The 25,737-nt window shown below is 47.7% G+C and overlaps 2 protein-coding genes across 2 annotated transcripts in view; one reads left to right on the top strand and one right to left on the bottom strand.

Moving 5' to 3' along the window:
• Nucleotides 1–25,737, top strand: part of LOC135519813 (uncharacterized) — a 66,845-nt gene that overhangs the window by 7,570 nt on the left and 33,538 nt on the right. The window contains exon 2 of the mRNA XM_064945025.1: nucleotides 10,497–10,634. The gene's annotated coding sequence lies outside the window, so the exon portion shown is untranslated. The remainder of the gene's footprint in view (nucleotides 1–10,496; nucleotides 10,635–25,737) is intronic.
• The window catches only part of pde11al (phosphodiesterase 11a, like), a 45,853-nt gene that overhangs the window by 9,041 nt on the left and 11,075 nt on the right, over nucleotides 1–25,737 (bottom strand). The window contains 19 exon segments of the mRNA XM_064945026.1: nucleotides 5,951–6,166; nucleotides 6,410–6,493; nucleotides 7,708–7,782; nucleotides 7,902–7,965; nucleotides 8,069–8,146; nucleotides 8,427–8,527; nucleotides 10,251–10,341; nucleotides 10,511–10,620; nucleotides 11,803–11,910; nucleotides 12,672–12,702; nucleotides 12,704–12,816; nucleotides 17,028–17,078; nucleotides 19,095–19,187; nucleotides 21,610–21,677; nucleotides 21,801–21,876; nucleotides 22,387–22,507; nucleotides 22,645–22,709; nucleotides 24,482–24,622; nucleotides 25,460–25,549. Coding sequence (XP_064801098.1) covers nucleotides 5,951–6,166; nucleotides 6,410–6,493; nucleotides 7,708–7,782; nucleotides 7,902–7,965; nucleotides 8,069–8,146; nucleotides 8,427–8,527; nucleotides 10,251–10,341; nucleotides 10,511–10,620; nucleotides 11,803–11,910; nucleotides 12,672–12,702; nucleotides 12,704–12,816; nucleotides 17,028–17,078; nucleotides 19,095–19,187; nucleotides 21,610–21,677; nucleotides 21,801–21,876; nucleotides 22,387–22,507; nucleotides 22,645–22,709; nucleotides 24,482–24,622; nucleotides 25,460–25,549 — 1,776 coding nt within the window.

The following is a 25,737-nucleotide window of genomic DNA, read 5'->3' as shown; positions in this document are numbered from 1 at the left end:
AAGGAAAACGACAGGATAGATAGAGGGAGACAGAAATAGAGAGGGCAGGGGGAGATACAGAGAGAAATACAGAGAGATACAGAGAGATACAGAGAGAGAGGACGGGGGGGTAGATACAGACAGAAATACAGAGAGATACAGAGAGATACAGAGAGAGAGGACGGGGGGGTAGACACAGAGAGAAATACAGAGAGATACAGAGAGATACAGAGAGAGAGGACGGGGGGTAGACACAGAGAGAAATACAGAGAGATACAGAGAGATACAGAGAGAGAGGACGGGGGGTAGACACAGAGAGAAAAACAGAGAGATACAGAGAGAGAGGACGGGGGGTAGACACAGAGAGAAATACAGAGAGATACAGAGAGATACAGAGAGAGAGGACAGGGGGGGTAGACACAGAGAGAAATACAGAGAGATACAGAGAGATACAGAGAGAGGACGGGGGTAGACACAGAGAGAAATACAGAGAGATACTGAGAGATACAGCGAGAGAGGACGGGGGGGTAGACACAGAGAGAAATACAGAGAGATACAGAGAGAGAGGACGGGGGGTAGACACAGAGAGAAATACAGAGAGATACAGAGAGATACAGAGAGAGAGAGGATGGGGGGTAGACACAGAGAGAAATACAGAGAGATACAGAGAGAGAGGAGGGGGGTAGACACAGAGAGAAATACAGAGAGATACAGAGAGATACAGAGAGAGAGGGCGGGGGGTAGATACAGAGAGAGAGGGCGGGGGGGTAGATACAGAGAGAGAGGGCGGGGGGTAGATACAGAGAGAGGGGGCGGGGGGGTAGATACAGAGAGAGAGGGCAGGGGGTAGATACAGAGAGAGAGGACGGGGGGTAGATACAGAGAGGGAAAGAGAGAGAGGACGGGGGGTAGATACAGAGAGAGAGGACGGGGGGTAGATACAGAGAGAGAAAGAGAGAGAGGACAGGGGGTAGATACAGAGAGAGAGGGCGGGGGGGGGGTAGATACAGAGAGAGAGGGCAGGGGGTAGATACAGAGAGAGAGGGCGGGGGGTAGATACAGAGAGAGAGGGTGGGGGGGGTAGATACAGAGAGAGAGGGCGGGGGGTAGATACAGAGAGAGGGGGCGGGGGGTAGATACAGAGAGAGAGGGCAGGGGGTAGATACAGAGAGAGGGGGGGGGGTAGATACAGAGAGAGAGGGCGGGGGGGGTAGATACAGAGAGAGGGGGCGGGGTAGATACAGAGAGAGAGGGCAGGGGGGTAGATACAGAGAGAGGGGGCGGGGGGGTAGATACAGAGAGAGAGGGCAGGGGGTAGATACAGAGAGAGAGGACGGGGGGTAGATACCGAGAGGGAAAGAGAGAGAGGACAGGGGGGTAGATACACAGAGAGAGAGGGCGGGGGGTAGATACAGAGAGAGAGGGCGGGGGTAGATACAGAGAGAGAGGGCGGGGGGTAGATACAGAGAGAGAGGACGGGGGGTAGATATAGAGAGAGGGCAGGGGGGTAGATACAGAGAGAGAGGACGGGGGGTAGATACAGAGAGAGAGAGGGCGGGGGGGTAGATACAGAGAGAGAGGACGGGGGGTAGATACAGAGAGGGAAAGAGAGAGAGGACGGGGGGTAGATACAGAGAGAGAGGGCGGGGGGTAGATACAGAGAGAGAGGAGGAGGGGGGGGGTAGATACAGAGAGAGAGGGGCGGGGGTAGATACAGAGAGAGAGGAGGGGGTAGATACAGAGAGAGAGGAAGGGGGGTAGATACAGAGAGAGAGGGCGGGGGTAGATACAGAGAGAGAGGGCGGGGGGGTAGATACAGAGAGAGGAAGGGGGGTGGATACAGAGAGAGAGGGCGGGGGGGTAGATACAGAGAGAGGAAGGGGGGTAGATACAGAGAGAGAGGGCGGGGGTAGATACAGAGAGAGAGGAGGGGGTGGTAGATACAGAGAGAGGGGCGGAGGTAGATACAGAGAGAGAGAGGAGGGGGGGTAGATACAGAGAGAGAAAGAGAGAGAGGACGGGGGGTAGATACAGAGAGAGAGGGTGGGGGTAGATACAGAGAGAGAAAGAGAGAGAGGACGGGGGGTAGATACAGAGAGAGAGGACGGGGGGTGGATACAGAGAGAGAGGGCGGGGGTAGATACAGAGAGAGAGGAAGGGGGGGGTGGATACAGAGAGAGAGGGCGGGGGGTAGATACAGAGAGAGGGTGGGGGTAGATGCAGAGAGAGAAAGAGAGAGAGGATGGGGGGTAGATACAGAGAGAGAGGACGAGGGGTAGATACAGAGAGAGAGGAGGGGGTAGATACAGAGAGAGAGGGCAGGGGGTAGATACAGAGGAAGGGGGGTAGATACAGAGAGAGAGGGCGGGGGATAGATACAGAGAGAGAGGGTGGGAGGGGTAGATACAGAGAGAGAGGAAGGGGGTAGATACAGTGAGATACAGAGAGAGAGGGCGGGGGGTAGATACAGAGAGAAAGGACGGGGGTAGATACAGAGAGAGAGGGCGGGGGGTAGATACAGAGTGAGAGGGCGGGGGGTAGATACAGAGAGAGAGGAAGGGGGGTGGATACAGAGAGAGAGGGCGGGGGGTAGATACAGAGAGAGGAAGGGGGGTAGATACAGAGAGAGAGGGCGGGGGGTAGATACAGAGAGAGAGGAGGGGGTGGTAGATACAGAGAGAGGGGCGGAGGTAGATACAGAGAGAGAGAGGAGGGGGGGGTAGATACAGAGAGAGAAAGAGAGAGAGGACGGGGGGGTAGATACAGAGAGAGAGGGTGGGGGTAGATACAGAGAGAGAAAGAGAGAGAGGACGGGGGGTAGATACAGAGAGAGAGGACGGGGGGTAGATACAGAGAGGGAAAGAGAGAGAGGACGGGGGGTAGATACAGAGAGAGAGGGCGGGGGTAGATACAGAGAGAGAGGAGGGGGGGGGTAGATACAGAGAGAGAGGGCGGGGGTAGATACAGAGAGAGAGGAGAGGGGGTAGATACAGAGAGAGAGGAAGGGGGGGGTAGATACAGAGAGAGAGGGCGGGGGGTAGATACAGAGAGAGAGGGCGGGGGGGTAGATACAGAGAGAGAGGAAGGGGGGTGGATACAGAGAGAGAGGGCGGGGGGGTAGATACAGAGAGAGGAAGGGGGTAGATACAGAGAGAGAGGGCGGGGGGTAGATACAGAGAGAGAGGAGGGGGTGGTAGATACAGAGAGAGGGGCGGAGGTAGATACAGAGAGAGAGAGGAGGGGGGTAGATACAGAGAGAGAAAGAGAGAGGACGGGGGGTAGATACAGAGAGAGAGGGTGGGGGTAGATACAGAGAGAGAAAGAGAGAGAGGACAGGGGGGTAGATACAGAGAGAGAGGACGGGGGGTGGATACAGAGAGAGAGGGCGGGGGGTAGATACAGAGAGAGAGGAAGGGGGGGTGGATACAGAGAGAGAGGGCGGGGGGGTAGATACAGAGAGAGAGGGTGGGGGTAGATGCAGAGAGAGAAAGAGAGAGAGGATGGGGGGTAGATACAGAGAGAGAGGACGAGGGGTAGATACAGAGAGAGAGGAGGGGGGGTAGATACAGAGAGAGAGGGCAGGGGGTAGATACAGAGGAAGGGGGGGTAGATACAGAGAGAGAGGGCGGGGGATAGATACAGAGAGAGAGGGTGGGAGGGGTAGATACAGAGAGAGAGGAAGGGGGTAGATACAGTGAGATACAGAGAGAGAGGGGCGGGGGGTAGATACAGAGAGAAAGGACGGGGGTAGATACAGAGAGAGAGGGCGGGGGGTAGATACAGAGTGAGAGGGCGGGGGTAGATACAGAGAGAGAGGGGGGGGGGTAGATACAGAGTGAGAGGGGGGGGGGGTAGATACAGAGAGAGTGGGCGGGGGTGTAGATACAGAGAGAGAGGAAGGGGGGTAGATACAGAGAGAGAGGGGGGGTAGATACAGAGAGAGAGGAAGGGGGGTAGATACAGAGAGAGAGGGCGGGGGTAGATACAGAGAGAGAGGAGGGGGTAGATACAGAGAGAGAAAGAGAGAGAGGACGGGGGGTAGATACAGAGAGAGAGGGTGGGGGTAGATGCAGAGAGAGAAAGAGAGAGAGGACGGGGGGTAGATACAGAGAGAGAGGGCAGGGGGGTAGATACAGAGGAAGGGGGGTAGATACAGAGAGAGAGGGCGGGGGATAGATACAGAGAGAGAGGGTGGGAGGGGTAGATACAGAGAGAGAGGAAGGGGGTAGATACAGTGAGATACAGAGAGAGAGGGCGGGGGTAGATACAGAGAGAGAGGACGGGGGTAGATACAGAGAGAGAGGGCGGGGGGTAGATACAGAGTGAGAGGGCGGGGGGGTAGATACAGAGAGAGAGGGCGGGGGGGTAGATACAGAGTGAGAGGGCGGGGGGGGGGTAGATACAGAGAGAGTGGGCGGGGGGTAGATACAGAGTGAGAGGGCGGGGGGGGATAGATACAGAGAGTGAGGAAGGGGGGGGATAGATACAGAGAGTGAGGAAGGGGGTAGATACAGTGAGATACAGAGAGGGAAAGAGAGACGGAAAGAGAGCGAGAAAGAGAGAGATCACAGTGATTTCTTGGACATGAAGGCATAACACATTGGTTACTGGACATCTTTGGTTTCAAAGCCGGTCCATGGATGCACAAGCTTTAACAAACAGGAGGTTTATCAGGTGGGCAGCATTACTACATTTCACAAGAGCAGTGCAACGAAGTTGTGAGCAGGAATCTAACATGAATGGATGTTTCACACTCAAGGTTCTTGTCATAAAGATCAACACGTAGTTCACTGACGTGTCCTACAAGATGGAAACAAAGTGTAAAAAACAGACCTTTTTTAATACCCCAACTAGATCAGGTTGAGGTACAGACACTACAGACACTACAGTACCACACAGCCTCCCTCTTCCTCTCTCCCCCTCCCTATCTCCTAATTCCCCCTCCCTCTCTCCTCCCTCCTCCTCTCTCCCCTCCCTATCTCCTAATTCCCCCTCCCTCTCTCCTCCCTCCTTCTCTCTCCCTTCCCTATCTCCAAATTCCCCCTCCCTCTCTCCTCCCTCCTTCTCTCTCCCCTCCCTATCTCCTAATTCCCCATCCCTCTCTCCTCCCTCCTTCTCTCTCCCCTCCCTATCTCCTAATTCCCCCTCCCTCTCTCCTCCCTCCTTCTCTCTCCCCTCCCTATCTCCTAATTCCCCCTCCCTCTCTCCTCCCTCCTTCTCTCTCCCCTTCCTATCTCCTAATTCCCCCTCCCTCTCTCCTCCCTCCTTCTCTCTCCCCTCCTTAGCTCCTAATTCCCCCTCCCTCTCTCCTCCCTCCTTTCTCTCCCCCTCCCTAACTCCTAATTCCCCCTCCCTCTCTCCTCCCGCCTTCTCTCTCTCCCCTCCCTATCTCCTAATTCCCCCTCCCTCTCTCCTCCCTCCTTCTCTCTCCCCTCCCTATCTCCTAATTCCCCCTCCCTCTCTCCTCCCTACTTCTCTCTCCCCTCCTTAGCTCCTAATTCCCCCTCCCTCTCTTCTCCCTCCTTCTCTCTCCCCCTCCCATTTCTCCTAATCCCCCTCTCTCTTAATTCCTCCTCCCTCTCTCCTCCCTTCTCTCTCTCCCCTCCCTATCTCTTAATCCCCCTCCCTCTCTCCTCCCTCCTTCGCTCTCCCTTTCCCTCTCTCTTCAAACCTCAGCCCCCTGCCCCTGAGACAGCTGACCAGACCCTATACTTCCATCTGACCCCAGATGACCACTAGACTCTGTAGTGAGAACTGAAGTCTGACCAAGTACTGAATTTGACCCAAACTCTGGATGACCACTAGACTCTGTAGTGAGAACTGAAGTCTGATCAAGTACTGAATTTGACCCAAACTCTGGATGACCACTAGACTCTGTAGTGAGAACTGAAGACCGATCAAGTACTGAATTTGACCCAAACTCTGGATGACCACTACACTCTGTAGTAAGAACGGATGTCTGATCAAATACTGAATTTGACCCAAACTCTAGTTGCGAGTTCTGACTGGAGTCAGGATTTTGATTGGTCTCTTGGTTGGGTCCTGACTCAGAGCCAGGACTCTGATTGGTCTCTGCAGTTCTGTGTGTGTGCTGCTGATAGGACGAGCCCAGCTCCTTCCACTTCATGCGGTTGGCTGCTATCCCATCAACCATAGGCTTCAGCTTCACGTTTAGCTTCATCAGAGCCTAGAGGGGAGACAGTGTGGGAGACTGACTTAGAAGGGGCTGAATCGCAGACAGACATGGGCTCATTTCATGCAGGACGACTGAAAAAAGGGCTGAAATAAAGACATTCCAGAGGACATCATACTGTGGAAACATACAGCTCTGGACTACTGGACTGAGATTTTATTGCGCTGGATTTCCCCTTGAACTTGGTGTGTCAGTAACAAACAGACGAGATGGGTTTAGAACAGGCGAGTCCGTTACCTGGTAGAGGGGCTTACAGATCCCATCTATCCACTCCAGCTGCAGGGCGGGCAGCTCGTCTTTACGATTACGGTCAAAGATGGCCTGAGGAGAGAGACGTCGAGATGTCAAGGCTAACTTTAGTCATTTCATCCCAACAGTTGAATATCTAAAGAAAGAACTCCCTACATCAAGGCTAACTTTAGTCATTTCATCCCAACAGTTGAATATCTAAAGAAAGAACTCCCCACATCAAGGCTAACTTTAGTCATTTCATCCCAACAGTTGAATATCTAAAGAAAGAACTCCCTACATCAAGGCTAACTTTAGTCATTTCATCCCAACAGTTGCATATCTAAAGAAAGAACTCCCTACATCAAGGCTAACTTTAGTCATTTCATCCCAACAGTTGCATATCTAAAGAAAGAACTTCCTACATCAAGGCTAACTTTAGTCATTTCATCCCAACAGTTGCATATCTAAAGAAAGAACTCCCTACATCAAGGCTAACTTTAGTCATTTCATCCCAACAGTTACATATCTAAAGAAAGAACTCCCTACATCAAGACTAACTTTAGTCATTGCATCCCAACAGTTGCATATCTAAAGAAAGAACTCCCTACATCAAGGCTAACTTTAGTAATTTCATCCCAACAGTTGCATATCTAAAGAAAGAACTCCCTACATCAAGGCTAACTTTAGTCATTTCATCCCAACAGTTGCATATCTAAAGAAAGAACTCCCTACATCAAGGCTAACTTTAGTCATTTCATCCCAACAGTTGCATATCTAAAGATAGAACTCCCTACATCAAGGCTAACGTCTGGGAACCCAGAGGGCGTTAGAAAGACACTGAAGCTCAGCAGAAGGAAATATAAAAGTCGACTTCCTAAATGCTGTGCAGACTAAAGGTGCATTAATGGAGTTTGGACTCAAGGGAATCAAGGTCGTAGTGGATGGAGAGTTAATATCAAAGTTGATGATCTGACATTGAAGAGAAGTTTATTTTGAAGGGAAGGGTAGTTGGAAGCGAAGTTGTACAATGAAGTGTAGTTTAACAGCATGTGTAGTTTAACAGGAAGTGTAGTTTGAAGGGAAGTGTAGTTTGAATGTAAGGGAAGTGTAGTTTGAAGGGAAGTGTAGTTTAACGGGAAGTGTAGTTTAACGGGAAGTGTAGTTTAACAGGAAGTGTAGTTGAATGGGAAGTGTAGTTTAACAGGAAGTGTAGTTTGATGGGAAGTGTAGTTTGAAGGGAAGTGTAGTTTGAAGGGAAGTGTAGTTTGAAAGGAGGTGTTACAGTAGTACTGTATTCTGCTTACCGCTGGAGTTAACTTGAGCTCAGACCTCTCCCTGTCACCTTGCTCGAAAAACTCACTGGTCACCAACTCCGCAACCTGTAGGGGGATTGTCAATGATGTCAATGATGATCCTTTGGACCCTAGTCAACACTAGTACATTATACAAGGATTAGGGTGTCATTTGTGACACAGGAAGAAGTTTTGTAACATTTCACCTGTTTGGAGATCTCCCAGGGGCGGGTCACTGCACCCAAGTCACATGCTGTCATTAGCATAGACCTGGTGATGACAGAGGTCAGAGGTTGTTTAGAACCAAACCAAGTCTCCACAGAAGGAGATTGTTGATCATGGTTCAATAAACAAGTAAGACAGATAGAAGGACCTGAGAAGTTCTCTGTGAGCCTCGTCTGTCCAGCTGAACTCTCCAGAGAGAACGCGGTCAAAGAACTGGCTCCTCCTCCTGTTTAGGAGCACAGACAGAGTCAAAGAACTGGCTCCTCCTCCTGTTTAGGAGCACAGACAGAGTCAAAGAACTGGCTCCTCCTCCTGTTTAGGAGCACAGACAGAGTCACAGAACTGGCTCCTCCTCCTGTTTAGGAGCACAGACAGAGTCACAGAACGGATACAAGGAAAAGGAGGGAGGTTCAATGGCAAAGCAGACGGGAGGTGGCCTGAGTGCCAGTCTGTTTGTGTTATCAAGTTTCTGTTCTACAACTGCATGTGGAAGTTGTAAGTCTTACTGGAAGTGCAGGGTGAGGTCAGTGGAGAGGATGGCCTGTTTCAGTAGCTGCATCATACTACTGTACTCTTTGGAACACAGGTTGGCAAAGATATTATGACCCTGTTGGAAGACATGAGCAAAATATATATTAAGATTTTATGACCCTGATGGAAGACATGAGCAAAATATATATTAATATTTTATGACCCTGATGGAAGACATGAGCAAAATATATATTAATATTTTATGACCCTGATGGAAGACATGAGCAAAATATATATTAATATTTTATGACCCTGTTGAAAAAGATATATTATCAGGTAATACATGCAAGGGGGAATTTCAGGGTTGAGGAATAAATGGAAGCTCTTAAGCCTTGGTTTCTCTAATGACTGCCTCGCCTGGTTTACCAACTACTTCTCTGATAGAGTTCAGTGTGTCAAATCGGAGGGCCTGTTGTCTGGACCTCTGATAGTCTCTATAGGTGTGCCACAGGGTTCAATTCTCGGGCTGACTCTCTTTTCTGTATACATCAATGATGTTGCTCTTGCTGCTGGTGATTCTCTGATCCACCTCTACTCAGACGACACCATTCTGTATACTTCTGGCCCCTCCTTGGACACTGTGTTAACAACCCTCCAGACGAGCTTCAATGCTACACAACTCTCCTTCCGTGGCCTCCAACTGCTCTTAAACGCAAGTAAAACTAAATGCATGCTTTTCAATCGATCGCTGCCCACACCTGCTCACCCGTCCAGCATCACTACTCTGGACACCTCTGACTTAGAATACGTGGACAACTACAAATACCTGGGTGTCTGGTTAGACTGTAAACTCTCCTTCCAGACTCACATTAAGCATCTCCAATCCAAAATTAAATCTAGAATCGGATTCCTATATCGCAACAAAGCATCCTTTGCCAAACATACCCTTGTAAAACTGACCATCCTACCGATCCTCGACTTTGGTGATGTCATCTATAAAATAGCCTCCAACACTCTACTCAACAAATTGAATGCAGTCTATCACAGTGCCATCCGTTTTGTCACCAAAGCCCCATACACTACCTAACGCTGCGACCTGTACGCTCTCGTTGGTTGGCCCTCGCTTCATACTCGTCGCCAAACCCACTGGCTGCAGGTTATCTACAAGTCTCTGCTAGGTAAAGCCCCACCTTATCTCAGCTCACTGGTCACCATTGCAGCACCCACTTGTAGCACACGCTCTAGCAGGTATATCCCACTAGTCACCCCCAAAGCCAATTCCTCCTTTGGTCGTCTTTCCTTCCAGTTCTCTGCTGCTCATGACTGGAACAAATTGTAAAAAATTCTGAAGCTGGAGACTCATATGTCCCTCACTAACTTTAAGCACCAGCTGTCAGAGCATTTTACAGATCACTGCACCTGTACTTAGCCTATATGTAAACAGCCCATCTATCTACCTACCTCATCCCCATACTGGTATTTATTTATTTTGCTCCTTTGCACCCCAGTATCTCTACCTGCACATTCATCTTCTGCCCATCTACCATTCCAGTGTTTAATTGCTATATTGTAATTACTTCGCCACCATGGCCTATTTATTTCCTTAACTTACCTCATTTGCACTCACTGTATATAGACTTTTTGTTTTCTTTTATTCTACTGTATTATTGACTGTATGTTTTGTTTACTCCATGTGTAACTCTGTGTTGTTGTATGTGGCGAACTGCTTTGCTTTATCTTGGCCAGGTCACAGTTGCAAATGAGAACTTGTTCTCAACTAGTCTACCTGGTTAAACAAAGGTGAAATAAATCCAATTTAAAAAAGTAAAAAAAGTAAAGGTGATGGTCGCCAAGTTCACCTCACTCTGTAGGATCATGACTGCATGGTTGAAGTGATGGTGCTCCAGAGTAGCTGATGTCCCGTAGAGCAGGGCCAGAGCAGAGCCAGTCCTGTAGGAAGCAGCAAAGGAGGGACATTCAACTGATTGATTGATTGATTAACAGGGAAGATGGACTGACAGGCAGGACGGACGGACGTGCAGACTGACTGACTGATCAGACTTCTTTATTTTCCTTCATTTTCCTTATTTGTCTTCGGCGCTCAGCCGAGGTGACTCACTTGGCCTGGAAGGCGTTGTTGGTGCCACGGTGGTCTAGGTCATGGCAGAGACAACCCACCATCAACGCCAGGGTCTCTGCATCCGACAGAACATCCTGGAAGCCAGCCGTCTGCGGACACAGAGGTAACGGAAGTACCGAATCTATCCAAACATGACTTGTGTCCCAAACGGCACTCTATTCACTATATAGTGCACTACCCTTGTCCCGTCCCTGGTCAAAAGTGGAGAACAAAATAGGTCATTTGGGACAGATCCATTGTAATTGGTTAATCTTCACTTTAATTGCCTTGGTGGGGAAACAAATTGAGGAACAATGTGAAGAAAACAGTTTTCCATGACAAAGGGGTTGAATACTTATTGACTCAAGGCATTTCAGCATTAAATGTTAAATTCATTTTAAAAGTTTAAAAAAACATAATTCCACGTTGACATTATGGGGTATTGTGTGGAGGCAAGTGACACAAAATCTCAATTTAAGAAATGTTTTAATTCTGGCTGTAACACAACAAAATGTGGAAAAAGTCAAGGGGTGTGGATTCTTGATGAAGGCACAGTAGAACCCTTTTTTGAAGGTTCTATAAGGGTTTTAAATTGAACTTTTACAGTGCTGTAGAAAACCCTTTCCTAAGGTTCTACAAAGAACCATTCAAATATGGTTCTATATACAATAGCACCAAAAAGGTTCCGCTATGCTTACAACCCTTTTCGTTGCTATTGAGAACTCTTTTTAATGGTTCTTTATAGAACCTTTATGGAGATTGACAAAGATTCTTTAAAGAACCAATCTCAAAAGTTCTACAAATAATATTTTGAAGAACATTACGCTGTGTTTTATTCTGGTTAGTTTTATATTGTTAAAACTCCATAGTTGTCATTATTGTGTTAACTGGTAGCTGTGGAAGGGCTGGGGTCCCTGAGGAGAGGATTGAGATCGTCTGACTCAGCAAACAGAACTGACACAAGGTCTTACACAGAGTCTTTTACGAGACACTGTCCTGGCCATATTCAAATGTGACATGTAATAACACAACAGATGACATCAACTGGAATGACACTCTCACTCACGGCTGCACAAAAAGATTTTTGAGCAAACCCCGCCCTTACATTTTAATTAGCACTAAAAGATCAAATAACCCTTTTCTGAACTGTAAAGAACCATTTAAGGGCTCAAAGGGAACTTTGACTCATTATGGTTCGGTTCCACATAGAACCATCCGCCTTACCAAAGAACCCTTGAGGAACGCTCTTTTCTAAATGTGTACACAGAGCATCTTTTGTTGTGTTGACTCACTGTGATCATGAGGAACATGCACTGGCACACGTTGAAGGCATGCCTCCAGTTATGGTATGCCACCGTGCGATAGTTCTTCCTCACCGTCAACAGCCAGCGACACAGGACCTGAGAGGGAGGAGGAACCGTCTTATGGAATAAATGTTTGCTTTGCTGTTGTTCTCATATCAGGTGTTACTGTAACATGTCACCAAGAGAGTTCATCAAAAACAAGATCAATAGGGTTGTAATATTCTGGCACTCCAAATAGGGTTGTAAAATGCTGGCACTCCCAATGGTGTTGTAATATTCTGGTACTCCCAATAGGGTTGTAATATTCTGGTACTCCCGATAGGGTTGTAATATTCTGGTCCTCCCAATAGGGTTGTAATATTCTGGTACTCCCAATAGGGTTGTAATATTCTGGTACTCCCAATAGGGTTGTAATATTCTGGTCCTCCCAATAGGGTTGTAATATTCTGGCACTCCCGATAGGGTTGTAATATTCTGGTACTCCCAATAGGGTTGTAATATTCTGGTCCTCCCAATAGGGTTGCAATATTCTGGTACTCCCAATAGGGTTGTAATATTCTGGTACTCCCAATAGGGTTGTAATATTCTGGTCCTCCCAATAGGGCTGTAATATTCTGGTACTCCCAATAGGGTTATAATATTCTGGTACTCCCAATAGGGTTGCAATATTCTGGTCCTCCCAAAATTCCCAGGTTTTACAGAAACCCTAGTTGGAAGATTCCCGGAATCAGGACAGAATAACCAGGAAATCTGCTACAATCCAACTTGGATTTCTGGAAAATGTAGTGATTTTGGAAAAGTTGCTGGAGAGAAATCTGAAAGCCTCTCCATTCTCCCTCATTGTTGACCTCACTCACGTTGTAGTCAATCTTAAACTTCTGGACGGCTAAGTTCCAGAAACATCCGGAGGGAGGCAGTGATCATGGCGTCGTTGTCCAGTGAGAAATCGTTGAAGTGGAACTCTTCGATGCCCAGCTCACTGCTCAAAGGGATCTTAGCAGCCTGAGGGAGTAGAATGTGGGGGTGAATATTCTGGCGTCCTAGTAGGTGAACAGGAAATGACAAACTCAAGGCCTCAGGTCCTCCGACCTACCTTCACCCCCCTGCCACCAGTCCCTCCAGTCCCTCTTTATGATTGGTCCTCCTCCCCCCACCTCCTCCTCCCCCTCACCAGTCCCTCCAGTCCCTCTTTATGATAGGTCCTCCTCCCCCACCTCCTCCTCCCCCTCACCAGGAAATCTGCTACAATCCAACTTGGAGTCCCTCCAGTCCCTCTTTATGATAGGTCCTCTGACCCCCACCTCCTCCTCCCCCTCACCAGTCCCTCCAGTCCCTCTTTATGATAGGTCCTCTGACCCCCACCTCCTCCTCCCCCTCACCAGTCCCTCCAGTCCCTCTTTATGATAGGTCCTCTGACCCCCACCTCCTCCTCCGGAGGAGCCAGTCCCTCCAGTCCCTCTTTATGATAGGTCCTCTGACCCCCACCTCCTCCTCCCACCTCACCAGTCCCTCCAGTCCCTCTTTATGATTGGTCCTCTGACCCCCACCTCCTCCTCCCCCTCACCAGTCCCTCCAGTCCCTCTTTATGATAGGTCCTCTGACCCCCACCTCCTCCTCCCCCTCACCAGTCCCTCCAGTCCCTCTTTATGATAGGTCCTCTGACCCCCACCTCCTCCTCCCCCTCACCAGTCCCTCCAGTCCCTCTTTATGATAGGTCCTCTGACCCCCACCTCCTCCTCCCACCTCACCAGTCCCTCCAGTCCCTCTTTATGATAGGTCCTCTGACCCCCATCTCCACCTCCCCCTCACCAGTCCCTCCAGTCCCTCTTTATGATAGGTCCTCTGACCCCCATCTCCACCTCCCCCTCACCAGTCCCTCTAGTCCCTCTTTATGATAGGTCCTCTGACCCCCACCTCCTCCTCCCCCTCACCAGTCCCTCCAGTCCCTCTTTATGATAGGTCCTCTGACCCCCACCTTCCCCCCGCCACCAGTCCCTCCAGTCCCTCTTTATGATAGGTCCTCTGACCCCCACCTCCACCTCCCCTCACTAGTCCCTCTAGTCCCTCTTTATGATAGGTCCTCTGACCCCCAGCTCCACCCTCACCAGTCCCTCTTTATGATAGGTCCTCTGACCCCCACCTCCTCCTCCCCCTCCACCAGTCCCTCCAGTCCCTCTTTATGATAGGTCCTCTGACCCCCACCTCCTCCTCCCCCTCACCAGTCCCTCCAGTCCCTCTTTATGATAGGTCCTCTGACCCCCCCTCCTCCTCCTCCCCCTCCACCAGTCCCTCCAGTCCCTCTTTATGATAGGTCCTCTGACCCCCACCTCCCCGCTCACCAGTCCCTCTTTATGATAGGTCCCCTGACCCCACCTCCACCCTCACCAGTCCCTCTTTATGATAGGTCCTCTGATCCCCACCTCCACCCTCACCAGTCCCTCTTTATGATAGGTCCTCTGATCCCCACCTCCACCCTCACCAGTCCCTCTTTATGATAGGTCCTCTGACCCACAACTCCACCCTCACCAGTCCCTCCAGTCCCTCTTTATGATAGGTCCTCTGACCCCCAACTCCACCCTCACCAGTCCCTCCAGTCCCTCTTTATGATAGGTCCCCCGACCCCCACATCCACCTCCACACCTCACCAGTCCCTCCAGTCCCTCTTTATGATAGGTCCCCCGACCCCCACATCCACCTCCACACCTCACCAGTCCCTCCAGTCCCTCTTTATGATAGGTCCTCCGACCCCCACATCCACCTCCACACCTCACCAGTCCCTCCAGTCCCTCTTTATGATAGGTCCTCCGACCCCCACATCCACCTCCACACCTCACCAGTCCCTCCAGTCCCTCTTTATGATAGGTCCTCCGACCCCCACATCCACCTCCACACTTCACCAGTACCTCTTTATGATAGGTCCTCTGACCCCCACATCCACCTCCACACCTCACCAGTCCCTCCAGTCCCTCTTTATGATAGGTCCCCCGACCCCCACATCCACCTCCACACCTCACCAGTCCCTCCAGTCCCTCTTTATGATAGGTCCCCCGACCCCCACATCCACCTCCACACCTCACCAGTCTCTCCAGTCCCTCTTTATGATAGGTCCTCCGACCCCCACATCCACCTCCACACTTCACCAGTACCTCTTTATGATAGGTCCTCCGACCCCCACATCCACCTCCACACCTCACCAGTCCCTCTTTATGATAGGTCCCCCAACCCCCACATCCACCTCCACACCTCACCAGTCTCTCCAGTCCCTCTTTATGATAGGTCCTCCGACCCCCACATCCACCTCCACACTTCACCAGTACCTCTTTATGATAGGTCCTCCGACCCCCACATCCACCTCCACACCTCACCAGTCCCTCTTTATGATAGGTCCTCTGACCCCCACATCCACCTCCACACCTCACCAGTCCCTCTTTATGATAGGTCCTCCGACCCCCACATCCACCTCCACACTTCACCAGTACCTCTTTATGATAGGTCCTCTGACCCCCACATCCACCTCCACACCTCACCAGTCCCTCCAGTCCCTCTTTATGATAGGTCCCCGACCCCCACATCCACCTCCACACCTCACCAGTCCCTCCAGTCCCTCTTTATGATAGGTCCCCCGACCCCCACATCCACCTCCACACCTCACCAGTCTCTCCAGTCCCTCTTTATGATAGGTCCTCTGACCCCCACATCCACCTCCACCCTCACCAGTCCCTCTTTATGATAGGTCCCCCAACCCCCACATCCACCTCCACACCTCACCAGTCTCTCCAGTCCCTCTTTATGATAGGTCCTCCGACCCCCACATCCACCTCCACACTTCACCAGTACCTCTTTATGATAGGTCCTCCGACCCCCACATCCACCTCCACACCTCACCAGTCCCTCTTTATGATAGGTCCTCTGACCCCCACATCCACCTCCACACCTCACCAGTCCCTCTTTATGATAGGTCCTCCGACCCCCACATCCACCTCCACACCTCACCAGTCCCTCCAGTCCCTCTTTATGATAGGTCCTCCGACCCCCACATCCACCTCCACACTTCACCAGTACCTCCAGTCCCTCTTTATGATAGGTCCTCTGACCCCCACATCCACCTCCACACCTCACCAGTCCCTCCAGTCCCTCTTTATGATAGGTCCCCCAACCCCCACATCCACCTCCACACCTCACCAGTCTCTCCAGTCCCTCTTTATGATAGGTCCTCCGACCCCCACATCCACCTCCACACTTCACCAGTACCTCTTTATGATAGGTCCTCCGACCCCCACATCCACCTCCACACCTCACCAGTCCCTCTTTATGATAGGTCCTCTGACCCCCACATCCACCTCCACACCTCACCAGTCCCTCTTTATGATAGGTCCTCCGACCCCCACATCCACCTCCACACTTCACCAGTCCCTCTTTATGATAGGTCCTCTGACCCCCACATCCACCTCCACACCTCACCAGTCCCTCCAGTCCCTCTTTATGATAGGTCCCCCGACCCCCACATCCACCTCCACACCTCACCAGTCCCTCCAGTCCCTCTTTATGATAGGTCCCCCGACCCCCACATCCACCTCCACACCTCACCAGTCTCTCCAGTCCCTCTTTATGATAGGTCCTCCGATCCCCCACATCCACCTCCACACTTCACCAGTACCTCTTTATGATAGGTCCTCCGACCCCCACATCCACCTCCACACCTCACCAGTCCCTCTTTATGATAGGTCCTCTGACCCCCACATCCACCTCCACACCTCACCAGTCTCTCCAGTCCCTCTTTATGATAGGTCCCCCGACCCCCACATCCACCTCCACACCTCACCAGTCCCTCTTTATGATAGGTCCTCTGACCCCCACATCCACCTCCACACCTCACCAGTCCCTCCAGTCCCTCTTTATGATAGGTCCCCGGCCCCCACATCCACACCTCACCTCACCAGTCCCTCTTCATGATAGTCCTGGGGTGTACTCATTAGTCTGACGTAACAAAACATTTTGCAATGAAAATGGACGTTTCTCTTGGACAAATTCAGGTATATTCCTCCCTGTTTCATTCCATTTTCTTCCGTTTGGTTCCTAGTGAATACACCCTGGGAAAGTAACCAGGTGACTTCTACATGGACACCTGTTTGGATTATTATCTTGTAGATTTTGTTTGTTTTGTTTGTTTGTTTTTCTATTTCTTCTACATGTAATGTAATTCTCAGACATACCTTGAGTCTGTCCACCTCTACCTTGGAGCATGTGGCGTGGTAGGACAGCATCTGAGGAAGGAGAAAACATCATCATGGACTCTCTCTCCCTCTTTATATCTCTCTATATCTCTATCTCTCTCTCTCTCTCTCTATATCTCTCTTTCTTTCTTTCTCTTAGTCTTTCTCTTTCTCTCTCTCTCTCTCTGGCCCCCTGCAGGTGGGTGTGGGACATGCATGATGATATGGGATCTAGCGCAAAGTAGTGCACTATATAGGGAATAGGGTGCCATTTGGGATGCATACAGAGACGCAATATTGTCTTCTTCCCACTACTCATGACTGCATTTTTACAGTATTATCCTCTACTGCCTGAGCCGATCCGGCACATTAATATTCAGCAGGGTTCTTCTCTCCCACCATAAATATTTCAGCTATTTTCACTGTTTCCAAAGAGGGGATGCTGTCAAAAAAAGATTGCACACAGCAAAAAGTGTCAGGAGTAAAAAATATACTAGTATATGATATATCAATATATAGTATATAAATATATATATAGTATATATATAGTATATATACTATATATATATAATATAATATATTAGTATATAGTATATATAATATAATATACTAATATATAGTGTATATAATATAATATACTAGTATATAGTGTATACATAATATAATATAATATACTAGCATATAGTAAATATAATATACTAGTATATAGTGTATACATAATATAATATAATATACTAATATATAGTATATATAATATACTAGTATATAGTGTATACATAACATAATATAATATACTAGTATATACATAATATAATATACTAGCATATAGTAAATATAATATACTAGTATATAGTGTATACATAATATAATATAATATACTAGTATATCGTATATATAATATACTAGTATATAGTGTATACATAACATAATATAATATACTAGCATATAGTAAATATAATATACTAGTATATAGTGTATACATAATATAATATAATATACTAGTATATAGTATATATAATATACTAGTATATAGTGTATACATAACATAATATAATATACTAGTATATAGTGTATACATAATATAATATACTAGCATATAGTGTATACATAATATAATATACTAGTATATAGTATATATAATATACTAGTATATAGTGTATACATAATATAATATAATATACTAGTATATAGTATATATAATATACTAGTATATAGTGTATACATAATATAATATACTAGTATATAGTATATATAATATACTAGTATATAGTGTATACATAACATAACATAATATACTAGTATATAGTATATATAATATACTAGTATATAGTGTATACATAATATACATAATATAATATACTAGTATATAGTGTATACATAATATAATATAATATACTAGTATATCGCCTCTCATCAAGTCTGATATGTGTTTTAACCACATTACCTCCGTTGTTTCATGAAGCATTCTGAGGACCAGACAGACAGACAGACAGACAGACAGACAGACAGACAGACAGACAGACAGACAGACAGACAGTCAGTCAGTCAGTCAGTCAGTCAGACAGACAGACAGACAGACAGACAGACAGACAGACAGACAGACAGTCAGTCAGTCAGACAGACAGTCAGACAGACAGTCAGACAGTCAGTCAGTCATACAGACAGACAGACAGACAGACAGACAGAGGAGCCCAAAGCCCAGCAACTAGACTGGCTAGCTAACACGTTCATTTTACATTTACATTTATTCATTTACCAGACACTCTTATCCAGAGCGACTTACAGTTAGTGCATTCATCTTAAGATAACCAGGGGAGACAACCATCTATCTCAGTCATAGTAAGTACATGTTTTCTCAGTAAAACAGCTATCAGTAAAGTCAGAGCTTGTAGGGGGGGAAAGTCAAGTGTGAGTGTTAGTGCACGAAAGGCATATTTTAAAAACTTTTAAAACTAAACGCCTAGTGAGTGAAGGGAGAAGAGTACATGGCTCAGTCCCAAATTGCACCCTAAGCCCTTTATAGTGCACTACTTTTGACCATTTGTGACGCATCCTATCAATGCTCACATCCAGGGCCACAGACTGCTTGGCCCAGGTCTTCTTCACTTGATTGTACATCATGGTGTTGTTGATCCCCAGCCCACAGAATATCACAAAGGCCTGTATGGAGAAAAACGTTTTGACCAATAAAACAGCTTTCGAATTAAGCAACAAGGCATGAGGGGGTGTGGTATATGGCTGATATACCACGGCTAAGGGCTGTTCTTAAGCCCTTCTTCACATCGCGGAGTGCCTGGATACAGCCCTTAGACGTGGTACATTGGCCATATATCAAAAACCACAGAGGAGCCTTATTGCTATTATAAACTGGTTGCCAATGTAATTAGAGCAGTAAAAATAAATATTTTGTCATAGCATGGCTGTCAGCCAATCAGCATTCAGGGCTCGAACCACCCAGTTTATAATATCTATTATACAACAGGTGGGTCTAATCCTGAATGCTGATTGGTTATAGCCAGTGTCTATTCCACAAGTTACCACCGGCTAAATCTATGACATTGAAATGTCTATTTACTCTGTTCCATCTGACTGCTGAATCCACTGTCTCATCATACATACATACAGTGAGGGAAAAAAGTATTTAATCCCCTGCTGATTTTGTACGTTTGCCCACTGACAAAGAAATGATCAGTCAATCATTTTAATGGTTGGTTTATTTGAACAGTGAGAGACAGAATAACAACAAAAATATCCAGAAGAATGCATGTCAAAAATGTTATAAATTGATATGCATTTTAATGAGGGAAATAAGTATTTGACCCCCTCTCAATCAGAAAGATTTCTGGCTCCCAGGTGTCTTTTATACAGGTAACGAGCTGAGATTATGAGCACACTCTTAAAGGGAGTGTTCCATATCTCAGCTTGTTACCTGTATAAAAGACACCTGTCCACAGAAGCAATCAATCAATCAGATTCCAAACTCTCCACCATGGCCAAGACCAAAGAGCTCTCCAAGGATGTCAGGGACAAGATTGTAGACCTACACAAGGCTGGAATGGGCTACAAGACCATCGTCAAGCAGCTTGGTGAGAAGGTGACAACAGTTGGTGCGATTATTCGTAAATGGAAGAAACACAAAAGAACTGTCAATCTCCTTCGGCCTTGGGCTCCATGCAAGATCTCACCTCGTGGAGTTGCAATGATCATGAAAATGGTGAGGAATCAGCCCAGAACTACATGGGAGGATCTTGTCAATGATCTCAAGGCAGCTGGGACCATAGTCACCAAGAAAACAATTGGTAACAGACTACGCCGTGAAGGACTGAAATCCTGCAGCGCCCGCAAGGTCCCCCTGCTCAAGAAAGCACATATACATGCCTGTCTGAAGTTTGCCAATGAACATCTGAATGATTCAGAGGACACCTGGCTGAAAGTGTTGTGGTCAGATGAGACCAAAATGGAGCTCTTTGGCATCAACTCAACTCGCCGTGTTTGGAGGAGGATGCATGCTGCCTATAACCCCCAAGAACACCATCCCCACCGTCAAACATGGAGGTGGAAACATTATGCTTTGGGGGTGTTTTTCTGCTACAACTTCACCGCATCAAAGGGACGATGAACGGGGCCATGTACCATCAAATCTTGGGTGAGAACCTCCTTCCCTCAGACAGGGCATTGAAAATAGGTCGTGGATGGGTATTCCAGCATGACAATGACCCAAAACACACGGCCAAGGCAACAAAGAAGTGGCTCAAGAAGATACACATTAAGGTCCTGGAGTGGCCCAGCCAGTCTCCAGACCTTAATCCTATAGAACATATGTGGAGGGAGCTGAAGGTTTGAGTTGCCAAACATCAGCCTTGAAACCTTAATGACTTGGAGAAGATCTGCAAAGAGGAGTGGGACAAAATCCCTCCTGAGATGTGTGCAAACCTGGTGGCCAACTACAAGAAATGTCTGACCTCTGTGATTGCCAACAAGGGTTTTGCCACCAAGTACCAAGTCATGTTTTGCTGAGGGGGTCAAATCCTTATTTTCCTCATTAAAATGCAAATCAATTTATAACATTTATAACATGCGCTTTTCTGGATTTTGTTGTTGTTATTCTGTCTGTTCAAATAAATCTACCATTGAAATTATAGACGGATCATGTCTTTGTCAGTGGGCAAACGTACAAAATCAGCAAGGGATCAAATACTTTTCTCCCTCACTGTAGATATAGATAGATAGAACCTGCTCAATCCACTGTCTCAACATATATATAGATAGATAGAAGCTCAATCCACTCTCATCATACATACATAGATATATAGAACCTGCTCAATCCACTGTTTCATCATACATACATAGATATAGATAGATAAAACCTGCTCAATCCACTCTCATCATACATACATAGATATATAGAACCTGCTCAATCCACTGTTTCATCATACATACATAGATATAGATAGATAAAACCTGCTCAATCCACTCTCATCATACATACAGTATATAGATATAAATAGATAGAACCTTCTCAACCCACTGTCTCATTATAGATATATAGATAGGGAGAGGGAGAGGGAGAGAGGGAGCTCGCCTCAAACAGTCTTTGATCTGCATCATTGAACGTCCTCCTGTCCAGGCGATTTAGAATCTGGGCAACCCCTTAAAACAGTACAGAAAATACATCAATATTTGTAATTATTGAATGGGTGGAATAGCAGAGAGGTAAAAAGACAGAGTGGTTTTCAAGTGACAGTGGATGGCTGAACAGACTGGTGAACCCACCTATTATCTGATGAGTCCGATTCCAGATGGGGACGCACAGTACTGATCTGATGTGGAATCCTGAGGCTTGATCTGCCTGGGGAGCACAGAGTGGAATGTTACTGTGTGTGCAAGTGTGTGTGTGTGTGTGTGTGTGTGTGTGTGTGTGTGTGTGTGTGTGTGTGTGTGTGTGTGTGTGTGTGTGTGTGTGTGTGTGTGTGTGTGTGTGTGTGTGCACGCACGCATACAGATGTGGAATCTTAATTTAATCACTCTCTTGTTGCTGAGAATGTTCCTGCACAGAAGGAAATGCAAACCTGCAGTGTATTCAAGGTTTAAAAAAAGCTTTCAAAGTTTTTAATTTCCACTTTAAAATGTCAGGATTGTCAGGATCAACAAATGTATCAACCCCCTACAAAACATTTGCCTTAATTAATCCAAAAAACATTTCCTGTTTCTTGGATTATTTTCCTGCTGTAGCAAACTGGCTCAAATTAAGATCCGACATCTGTACGTGCGTGCCTGCGTGTGCCTGTGTGTCCAAATGTGTGTGTGTGTGTGTGTGTCCATGCGTGCGTGTGTTGATTGTGAGTGATTGGTGCCCCACCTCAGCATCAAAGCGGGGGTCCTGACAGACGTCGCTGATGTTGACAGGAAGTCCTGTGGACGCCACCAGCTCAGCAATGCTGTTATTGATCAGCCAATCAGAGCAGGACAGCTTCTCCATGCTGACTTTGTCAAAGAGACACACACTCTCAAGAAATGCCAAATACATGAATTGGGGATACAGGAGGATGTCAGTCCTTCCTATCAATGATTATGTATAACTATTAAAATATCTTCTCCCAAGCAGCGGAGACTTCACCTGATGTCACGGTCCATGTTGCACAGGGGAGACATGAGCTCAAAGGTCTTTGAGAACTTTACCACCTGCATAAAATACACACAATTACAGAGGGGAAAATTGGAGAGGGAACATTGGAGAGGGAGAATTGGAGAGGGGAGAATTGGAGAGGGGAGAATTTGAGAGGTGAGAATTGGAGAGGGGAGAATTGGAGAGGGGAGAATTAGAGAGGTGATAATTGGAGAGGGGAGAATTGGAGAGGGGAGAATTGGAGAGCAAAGTATTGGAGAGGGGAGAATTGGAGAGCGAAGAATTGGAGAGGGGAGAATTGGAGAGGGAAATTGGAGAGGGAGAAATGGAGAGAATTGGAGAGGTATTGGAGAGGGGAGAATTGGAGAGCAAAGTATTGGAGAGGGGAGAATTGGAGAGCGAAGTATTGGAGAGGGAGAATTGGAGAGGGAGAATTGGAGAGGGGAGAATTGGAGAGTAAAGTATTGGAGAGGGGAGAATTGGAGAGGGGAGAATTGGAGAGCGAAGAATTGGAGAGGGGAGAATTGGAGAGGGGAGAATTGGAGAGGGAAGAATTGGAGAGGGGAGAATTGGAGAGGGGAGAATTGGAGAGCAAAGTATTGGAGAGGGGAGAATTGGAGAGGGGAGAATTGGAGAGCGGAGAATTGGAGAGCGGAGAATTGGAGAGCGAAGTATTGGAGAGAGGAGAATTGGAGAGGTGAGAATTGGAGAGGGGAAAATTGGAGAGGGGAGAATTGGAGAGGTGAGAATTGGAGAGGGAGGTATTGGAGAGGGAGGTATTGGAGAGGGAGGTATTGGAGAGGGGAGAATTGGAGAGGGGAGAATTGGAGAGGGGAGAATTGGAGAGCGAAGTATTGGAGAGGGGAGAATTGGAGAGGGGAGAATTAGAGAGCGAAGTATTGGAGAGGGGAGAATTGGAGAGCGAAGTATTGGAGAGGGGAGAATTGGAAAGGGGAGAATTGGAGAGGGGAGAATTGGAGAGAGGAGAATTGGAGAGGGGAGAATTGGAGAGGGGAGAATTGGAGAGTGAAGTATTGGAGAGGGGAGAATTGGAGAGGGGAGAATTGGAGAGGGGAGAATTGGAGAGAGAAGTATTGGAGAGGGGAGAATTGGAGAGGGGAGAATTGGAGAGGAGAGAATTGGAGAGCGAAGTATTGGAGAGGGGAGAATTGGAGAGGGGAGAATTGGAGAGTGAAGTATTGGAGAGGGGAGAATTGGAGAGGGGAGAATTGAAGAGGGGAGAATTGGAGAGCGAAGTATTGGAGAGGGGAGAATTGGAGAGCAAAGTATTGGAGAGGGAAAACAGAAGGATAGAGAAATTAAGAAAATAAAGGAGGAGAGAAGAGCTGAGGTCTCACAGGTGAGTTTATTGTTTATGACACATTCATAGCAGAGGAGAGGAGAGAAATGAGAGAAGGAGGGGGAGAGGAGCCAGGGAGAAGAAATTAGGAGGGGAGGGAGGAGGAAAAGAAGGAAGCAGAGGAGAAGAGGGGAGAGAAGCTGGGGAGAAGAAATTAGAGGAGGGGAATGAGAGGAGCCAAGAGAAGGAAGCAGAGGAGAAGAGGGGAGAGGAGCCTGGGAGAAGGAAGTAGAGGAGAAGAGGGGAGAGGAGCCGGGGAGAAGGAAGCAGAGGAGAAGAGGGGAGAGGAGACAGGGAGAAGGAAGCAGAGGAGAAGAGGGGAGAGGAGCCGGGGAGAAGAGGGGAGAGGAGCCGGGGAGAAGGAAGCAGAGGAGAAGAGGGGAGAGGAGACAGGGAGAAGGAAGCAGAGGAGAAGAGGGGAGAGGAGCCGGGGAGAAGGAAGCGGAGGAGAAGAGAGGTCAGTCTCACAGGTGAGTGTATATCCTCCAGCAGCAACACAGAGCAGCGTTCACACTGCAGCAGGGTCACAGCTCTCTGCATGATCTTCCTCACTATCTTCTCCAGGTCTGTCTGTTCTTCAAACAGGTCATTCACCACCTCTAGCAGAGCCTGGAGGAGCACAACAACAACACTGACCACTCTCTCTATTTGTCTAAGAAATGGAGAGAGAGAGAGTCTGGAGAACGGTGTAGTGTACAACTCATCAGAGGGTATAAAGATTAGCTTGTGATTGTTGTAAGACATGTTTTCCCATTTTTTGTTGTGAACAGTAGATTCAATGTATACTGTAAACTGTTTGTCCCTTTAAATGCAATAGACATCTAAATGATGGCTTACATAATCAGGACTAATCATCTTGTTTATGGTTGGAAGTCTAATTCAACATAAATTGAGAGACAGACAGGCTATGTGAGAGACAGACAGGCTGTGTGAGAGAGACAGGCTGTGTGACAGACAGGCTATGTGAGAGAGACAGACAGGCTATGTGAGAGACAGACAGGCTATGTGAGAGACAGACAGGCTATGTGAGAGACAGACAGGCCATGCACTCTTAGGAAAAAAATTGTTATGTAGAACCTAAAAGGGTTCTTTGGCTGTCCCCATAGGAGAACCCTTTGAAGAACCCTTTCCACAGAGTGTTCCATGGAACCCTTTCCACAGAGAGTTCTCTACATGGAACCCAAGAGGTTCTACCTGGAACCAGAAGGGTTCTCCTATGGGGGCAGCCAAAGAACCCTTTCCACAGAGAGTTCTACATGGAACCCAAAAGGGTTCTACCTGGAACCAGAAGGGTTCTCCTATGGGGGCAGCCAAAGAACCCTTTCCACAGAGAGTTCTACATGGAACCCAAAAGGGTTCTACCTGGAACCAGAAGGGTTCTCCTATGGGGGCAGCCAAAGAACCCTTTTGGAACCCTTTTTTGGAAGAGTGTGTGAGCCAACTTACTCTGCTCCTCTCGTACTCCTTCCGAGACTCTGAAAACAACGTGGCGTTGGAGATGGATATTCCGCAGAACGGTAGATACATCTGCAGCACCTGATGGGGGGAAAGCAGAGGAGGAGACAGAAAGAGTTCTAGTTCTGAGGCTAAATGATAAACAGAAAAAACAACATCTAGAATTCAGTGGTTGGAGTCTGATCTCAACTTTACTGTGTTCCTTCTAAACAGCCAAGTCACAAAATCCATCAGTGGGATATAACAAACTTTTTTGGTCCGTCTAGAGT

This window comes from Oncorhynchus masou, chromosome 29 (assembly GCF_036934945.1).
Source record: "Oncorhynchus masou masou isolate Uvic2021 chromosome 29, UVic_Omas_1.1, whole genome shotgun sequence".
In the NCBI taxonomy this organism is placed as follows: domain Eukaryota; kingdom Metazoa; phylum Chordata; class Actinopteri; order Salmoniformes; family Salmonidae; genus Oncorhynchus; species Oncorhynchus masou.
Note: the sequence above shows the minus strand (reverse complement) of the source record. Positions and strands in the feature narration are given on the sequence as shown.